Source organism: Apteryx rowi, unplaced genomic scaffold (assembly GCF_003343035.1).
Source record: "Apteryx rowi isolate R43461 unplaced genomic scaffold, aptRow1 scaffold_1018, whole genome shotgun sequence".
Lineage (NCBI taxonomy): Eukaryota > Metazoa > Chordata > Aves > Apterygiformes > Apterygidae > Apteryx > Apteryx rowi.
Window position 1 is genome coordinate 62,261 of NW_020447218.1, and position 7,909 is coordinate 70,169.

Consider the following 7,909-nt stretch of genomic DNA (forward strand, 5'->3'; position numbering starts at 1 on the left):
CCACTTGTGAATGAAGCATAATGAAACCGTGGTCAGCAGCTCAGGCTGGGTTATTTACATTGGGCCTGCTGCAGGATTTCCCCTCGAGGTATAACAGTATTCGTCACCTACAGCTTGTCCGTGGGGAGAAGAGCGAGGCTATCTCAGGGGAGCATGCAGAAAGGCTCTTTTTTAAAAGAAAAACTTGCAGAATGGTGACGTGTAGCCCACTTCAAAACAAAGTACTTGCATATTCAGTGTGTTTTTGTTAGCAAAATGGGGTGTGTTGCTGGCATGGCGGATTTAGCAATGGCCAAATAAAGGCAAGGAAGTTGTCGTCCTCAAGGACAGGGACAGAGGGAGGTGCTTTTCTCATAGCACTGCCCTTGTCGTCAGAGAGGGAAAGCACCAGAGCATATGGCAGGTGTGTGCTGGTACTGTTATACATTATGTATATGGAGATGTGCAGGAGTACTTTATCAGTGTGTGTGCCTGTACATATATGCRTGTGTATCTGCACAGGTACGTGTTTGCAAATACGTGGTTTTCAGGTATATGGAGCTGATCTTCAGTTAACCCCCTTTGAAAATAACTTTCCTTGAAAACACATCTCCAGCTGAAGTGCCTGTTCAGATGGCCTGCACAAAATCAAGGGCAAGTGGGCACTACTGGGGAGAAGGATGTGTGCTAAGTGTGTGTGTGTGTGTGTGTATATATATATATATATATATATACACGTCTATATAATTTGTACACTAAAAGATAGAGAAGTCCATATTAGTGTATATGTAAAAAGTAGGCATGCACATCTGTGTATACCATATAGGCATATTCATGCCTATACACATGTGCATATGTTGATGCCTGTGTTTTCCAGAGCAGAGGTTTCATCCTTTGGAAAGCACTTGGACGAAGCACCGGGGGTGGCGAGATGTAGCGTGATTCCCTGTCGTGTTGTGCGATTGGTGCGTTTATCTGTGTATACTTACTTGTTTAGTATTTTCTTGCTCTCTCCGCATGCGCGTGTGTGCATACGTGCACACAAAAATAGGTATGTCCTCATTCTGCAGCACCRAGTTTTGTGTCCCTGCCCAGAGGCACAAAGGAGGGCTGCGTCCCAGCCAGGAACGTGTCCCGTCGTCCGCCCCACGCTGGGCGTCTCAAACGCCGAGGGAGGAGCGCGGGAGCCYCAGGCCACTGGGCAGCTGCCTGTGTCTGTGCTGGCAGCCCCCCTGGCCTCTTGCATCTTTTGGGCTAAAATCCTGTTCCCTTTGATGACTGTTCCTGGGGGTCTGGTCTGTTCTGCTGCTGGCAAACCCCTGTTGGTGCCCGGCATGGGACCCTCCATCACCAGATTTAGGGAATGGAGTGATAGCACCTGCGGTGGTGAGCAAAAGGGGCCAGTGCTCGTAGGTGTATGCAAGCGCTTGCCTACAGTTCTGGGGGCAAGCGTGAGCTGCGACTCAAAATATACATTAACAGGAAGCTGTCCCCAGCCTGGCTGTGACCCGGGTCCGGCACTTGGTGTGGGTGACGCTGTAATTGTTTATGTGCGTAAAAGTGGGAGGTATGTGAATGGAATAAATTTAGCAATCCAAATAAAGAGCTAGCAGAATCCCTCATTAAATGTGAACCTGTCTAGTCATTTTGGAACCACAAGGAGCTTTTTTTAGGGGAAACACGCCAGCGGAGGCTAGCGGAAGTGTGGGAGGCCGGGTTCCCGGCGCCGCCTCCGCACATGGCAGTGCTTCCCGCCTGTGCCATTGGCTGCCCGGAGCCCGGGCCCCAGCGAGGCAGCGGTTAAATGCCTGCCCGCCGGCCCCAGGGCACACAGCCTGAGGCACCTAGCACCGGGGTCAGCTGGCCCCCACCACCAGCGCTGAGCGCCCGAGGCAAAGCTGGCTTCAGCTACACTTCAAGGTAAGGATTTTGATTTCCTTGGATTATTTTTGGGTTTGGATTCTTTGCGATTTATGGAAGGGAGTAGGAGAGACTCTTGTAAATCAAGATTTCAATGTTGCTTCCTAAGGCAAAAAATCAGCTCAGCTCTCTGCTCCTTTTTCGAAGAATTTTGCAATGAATTACGGGTACCTGGTAACACACAGAGCAGTTAACTTGTCACAGGGAGCTGTGGTGCTAGGCTGTTTGCTTAAGGGGCTCTGTAAAATGAGACAGAGAAATGCCCTGAGGTAGGAAAAAAAACCTCTGGTGCTTCTGCACCCGGGCACAGTGGTCCTGACTGGGGCTGTCAGTCAGCRTCCTGTCGCCCAGCTCATGGAGCCAAATATTTCAGCTCCAGCACAGTGTCTGCCAGGGTGACAGATACCGCCCGCTGCACACGGCAGAAGTTAAGGTGTTTTTTTTCACCTTTTGCAGTAGTAACTGCTGGAATTTCTGAAATTTGGCATGCTGTCATTACTTCTGTCCCGCAGTGTTGTTTGCTGTGCCATCAAAGTGATGCAGCGCTGCTGGAGTTAGGGCTCTGCACACCGTTGTCTTCCTCTGCTGTTTCACTTTCAGGCAGCAGGATGCTTTACGGTGCCTCAGGTGGAAGATATAATTCTGTATCCCGGGGTCTTGTGGCGCTGCGTGTTTGCGGCACCAGCTCTAATCCCTGGTGCTGAGCTTAGCTGGGTTGCAGATGTCGTTGCTGTGGGAATGGTAAATTCTGAGGAGTTTTCCCATTCCTTGACAAAGTTTAAAAAGAATCTGCAAGAGCATTTTCAAGTATTTCAAACTCCTAATCAAAGGAAAGTTAATGCGTAAGAGATCCTGGGAGCCAAGGTAAGGGCATAAGCAGAAATCCTCGACTCCTCTGAAGGCGTCTCAGGTTGGGCACTGAGTGCTGAGGCAGCCAAGGTTACGTCAGTTAGAAAAGCTTTGCTGTGTGCTTTAGGTACCGTGATGCTTTGTGAGGCTGAATTGTACCTAGGGGCCTGTATAAATACTTTGCTCTAACGTATCCACTTCATTGCAGCTCCAGGGACTATAATCGACATGAAGACTGTTTTCTTGATGATCTTCCTCTGGGCTTTAGCCTACACTCACCCTGTAAGTATCCATTACAGAAATATTCAACCCCAGCCCTCAGCATTTTAACATAATTGAGACACCCTGTACAACTTCTGTTCATTCATAAGATGTTTCCTCGATGTGTTTAGGTCCCCAACCACATGTCTGCTCATCCCAGGAGCTCTGCAGAGCGGGAGGTAAGCCAATTACCTGCAGTTTTTCAGCTGGAAATAGCCTGTAAAGCAATCTGTGTCAACCACAGCGAATGGTACTCAGAAGAGTCACTTAAGTGAAGAGCTGCCACTTCTGTGGGTCTTTGAGCTGTACCCATTTATCCAGAGTCTTTTGCAGTTAGAATGGTTTCAGCTAATTTTACAAGCATGCATAGACCTCCGTCCCTCCAATAGCGGAGGTTATTGCCAACCGATAAATGTGTGCCCACAGCTGTGCGCCATCCAGTAACTTGTTCCTTGAGGAGCTGTACTTACCCTGAGCCTGCTCGAGTTTGAAGCTCTGCCAGTTTGACTAAATCGCCCTCCTTTACTGCCGGAATAGAGAGCGCTCCCTTGCAGTCGCGGCAGTGCAAGGCACAGAGCAGTTCAGCTGCTTCTGTGGATTTGAAGTGTTACAGCCTTCATGCTGGTATTTCTTCCTGCTGCAGGGCTAAATGGGACCTTTCTGGTCCTGAAGAGGATGAAGTCTCCCTGTATATAGCCTCAATTCTTCTGACACATTACACTGTGTTGGTCCTAAATAATGGAACTTCTGTGCTCCAAACCACCATAGCTTGGGACTTTTCAGAGTTCAAAGTCGTCTTATGCTTTTGCATATCTCTACAGTGACATTTAAGATTACAGTCCTAAATAATATCTGGCCATAATTAAGCATGATTGTTCATTTTTAATGTATTTATTCATCTGAGGGTAATAATAACATTCTTTAGTTTTATCCAACAAAATTTGTTTCTGTAGAAAAAATTTACAGAACTGTTTCAAAGTGCATGGGCTAAAAAGTCAAAAAATGCATTGGTGCCTATATCTTTTTCAACCTAGTAAAGGCTGCAAAATAAAATCGGTTACTTTTTTTAGTGATTTCTTTTCTTGCATCACCAAAACCAACAGAACTGTTGAGTCAGGAGCAATTAAAAAGGCCTTCAGTGCTTACATGACTTAGGAGCCATGTGTTGTCTTACAGTAGTATCAGTAAATGTGCACTAACATTTAGTAAACCAAAAATACTTTACAATGTTTTGCATCCAGGACACAGCAAGCGAAGAACATATGAATGAGCTGGCTGGCTTGGATGATGAGGATGAGAGAAGCCCTTATGCCAGTAGAGAAAGGGGAGAGATGGACATTGCAGGGGACTCTGATGATCCAGATCCTGCAGATGGAAATGACGTCGATGAAGAGATCGCCGAGCACAACGGTGGTGCTGAGAGAATCAGAATTAGGGAGGCTCAGCATAAGAACTGGGTCGATCACGAGGACGCTAGCGACCTGGATGAGGTAGAAGACCAACATGAGAATAGCCTTGGCCAACACCCGGATGAGAAGCATTTCCTGGTGAGTGTCCTGAGCTCTTCTCTATTGAGACCACGTGTTTGAAAGATAGAACTCTTGTTCTGCCAGTTGTCTGCCAGGAAAATGTCTTAAGCAGTAAATGTGCAGTTCCATTACAGATATAGCACAGACCATTCATTTTAAGGCAGTATTTTCTTACTGAATCAGGTGCTGTTTTCAGCTAAGGACTGTGAGAGAGGGAACGAGATTTTGCTTACTTGCATCATATTAAGCCTTACTTATCAAACCCAATGGAATGATTTGCTATAAATACCCGCAGTGAGATTTAACTCATCATAAATACAAAAGTGTAAGAATCTGACCCTAAATCTTATCTCACTTCAGTGAATGGAGTTCTTGAACTGAAAACTTGAACTGGACTTTGGATTGAAAGTGAGGATTTTGATAATTATATGGCAATTCAAAAATAATAGAATTCCTGACCTGCTTTGAGATAATCTGTGGCACACGTGGTCCTCCATTCATACTAAATGTATCTAATGTAATGTATCCGATTAGATCAGTGAGCTTTTAGGGAATATATTTCATGATTTCTGAAGTAACAAAAGGAGTAATGTGACCATAACCATTCTGTTTGATGGTAACAACTTTTATCTGTTAGGTTTGCATCTTAATGGATCCTGGGCCAAATTATTTCCAAAGCTGTGTTTCTTCAGTGCTGCAGGTTTTTCTGGACTGGTGCTGGCACAAGTCAGAGTAATGCTTAGCATGCATAGTGAAGAATACTGATAGTGCCTGTGAAATACAAACCTTTGCAGTAATTTTGGTTTGTCACATCTACAGGAGGAGGATGTGCATAATGCTGATAATGGTGACAAGGGAGAGCGCTATGGCACCGCAAGCCATGGGTCCGAAAACTACAACGTTGGAGGCAACGGGCTTCTCTACAGACCCGCTGGACTCTTCCCCAGAGGGGGCTACAGGGAGAGAAGTGACTTGGTGGATGAGGAGGATGACAGTGGAGATGATACTTTTGATGAGAACAACGAGGGAGAGGAGAGGGGCGAAGGCCCTACTTACACCATTCGCCCTAATGAAGCAGGTGAACACGACACATTTGGTGACAATGACCAAAATGGTGACCACAGGGATACTGTTATGGGCAGAAAACAACATGGCAGCAGCAGCAGCAGCAGTGAAAGCAGAAGCCTGGATCACAGGGAATACAAAAACTACATTGCCAGCAGGTATGGCCAAACCTACAGAAGGGGAGGCGACAGCGACAGCAGCAGCCAGGAGGAGAGGTATGATTTTGACAGTGAAGAAATGCAGGGCGATGACCCATCCATCTTTGATAGTTTCGGCAGCAACTCCAAAGGGTTCCGCGCCACCTTTCGTTCCAAAGAGAGCAGCCAGGAAAGCAGCCAGGAGGCAGGCAAGGCTGTGCTGAAGGTCAGCGATCAATCAGAGGAAGAGTCCCGCAGCGAAGAGCTCCCTGATGGGCCTGACAATTCAGAAGAGGATGACAGCCTGCAACATGACGACAGCAAGTCTGTGGAAGCGGGAGATGCCGACTCCAGAGAAGATAGCCAGTCTGTAGAAGACAAGAGTGAGTCTGAAGAGCAGACCAGTCAATCAAAGGAAAACAGTGCTGACAAATCCAGGGAAGATGTGGACAGCAAATCCAGGGAGGAACCTGCCAGCCAGTCAGATGAAGAGAGTAGGGAATCACAGGAAGAAAACTCCAAAGAAGTGCTCAGCAAATCAGATGAACGCAGTGGTAGCAAGTCTGAAGAGGGACAGGAAGACAGAGAGTCGGCTGAGGACAACAGCAAGCCATCTGGGCTTGACAGTGAATCCGCAGAAGACGAGGGGGATCAGAGCGAATCCAGAGAGAAGAGTAAATCCACTGAGGACAGCTTGGAATCAGAAGAGGACAGGAATGACTCCATCCCTGATGAGGACTTACCATCTCGCAGCAAGTCAGCTGAGAGCCAAAGCTCATCCCACGAGAGTGACAGCAGTGAAGAGGGCCCCACCACCGATTCCCACGACAGTGAAGATGTGCCGGGCGAAGACAGCACATCTGTTGAGAGCGATAGCAGTGACTCCACAGAAGAGGAACACAGTCACTCTGCAGAAGAGAACAGTCACTCGAGGGAGGATGCCACAAATGAGTCCGCCAGCCATGGAGACAACAGCTTACCGAGGAGCCTGGAGAGCGAGAACCGGAAACGAAGGCTCCATGCCTATCACAACAAACACATTGGCGATTATGATGACAATGACTGCCAGGATGGGTATTAAAACACGCCCTACAAACTCATCTCTCCTGGACTTCTTTCTGGAGGGAGGAATAGTTTAATTTATTTCCTACATAGACAGGTTGAATTCTTCCTGAGAATATGCTGTGGACAAAATGGACAGGGCTCATAGGGGCTGACTGTTTCAACCAGAGCTTGCTGAATGTGAAGTGAAATGAAAGGTGGCACCGAACAAATGAAAACACTAAAACTAAGAAAGAAAATGGTTTACGGTATCACACTGAATTAATACACACCAGGAACAAAGCAGAATTAGCTAATAGCTAATTAGGTGCAAATGCAAATGAGATCAGACCTTACTGAGAGAGGGTGAGGACGGCATGCCAGCAGGTTGATTCTGCCTCTATCTCTTCCATCATTTCTGGGAGCGTTGCTGAGAGCTGTGCCTGGATACGCAGGAGAGGACGGTTCCCTACGATCACTGCTTGTATTTACCACTTCCTTAAAATCCTTTGCCTAGATCCCAAAGGGAACTTTAAATTAACTCCGTGTACTGCACATAAAAAGGAAAGCTGCAGCCAATATATGCACAGTGCATGTTGGCTCGGCATGCATTACACAGTGTATGAAGTACCACTTCAGTATGAGATGTATGTAATATTTTGTAATAAATGTACAGAAAACATTATATTGTATCCTTTTGCATTGATACCACTTGTATTTCAAAGTTAAAATTAAATAATCCTGTTTATTTCCTTAATTAATATTAAAAACATCAGACTAAATAGTCACGATTCAGGATTTTATTATTATTCTGACCTGGCAGTGTCAAGTGTTGTGATTTGGGGCTCAAACTTCAGTGAGCAGGAAATAAATCCCAGGCTATTTCCAAGTGGAGAACTGAACACTTGCAATCCAGAGGTGTCATGCGTTGCCTTTGAAACACAGGCCTCTGAGGAGACAGCCCGCGTGCTGGTTTTCACTAGGTCATGCCAAAAACACACGCACACATAGACCCACAGCAGCCCCGAGGCACTGCTTAGCACTCCTGCGGGCCCGGCCCAGGCTGGGGGGCCGCCAGCAGCATGGCAGGGCTGTGGTTGGGCGCCCGCGGCTGGCCCGTGCCTCTCG

The 7,909-nt window shown here is 47.0% G+C and overlaps 1 protein-coding gene across 1 annotated transcript; it reads left to right on the forward strand.

Moving 5' to 3' along the window:
• Positions 1-1,818: 1,818 nt before the first annotated feature.
• Positions 1,819-7,544, forward strand: DMP1 (dentin matrix acidic phosphoprotein 1). Its single transcript, XM_026064801.1, has 5 exons — positions 1,819-1,899; positions 2,957-3,030; positions 3,141-3,188; positions 4,251-4,556; positions 5,358-7,544. The coding sequence occupies exons 2-5, from the start codon at positions 2,977-2,979 to the stop codon at positions 6,819-6,821; spliced, it is 1,872 nt and encodes a 623-aa protein (XP_025920586.1). The 5' UTR covers positions 1,819-1,899; positions 2,957-2,976; the 3' UTR covers positions 6,822-7,544.
• Positions 7,545-7,909: the final 365 nt, after the last annotated feature.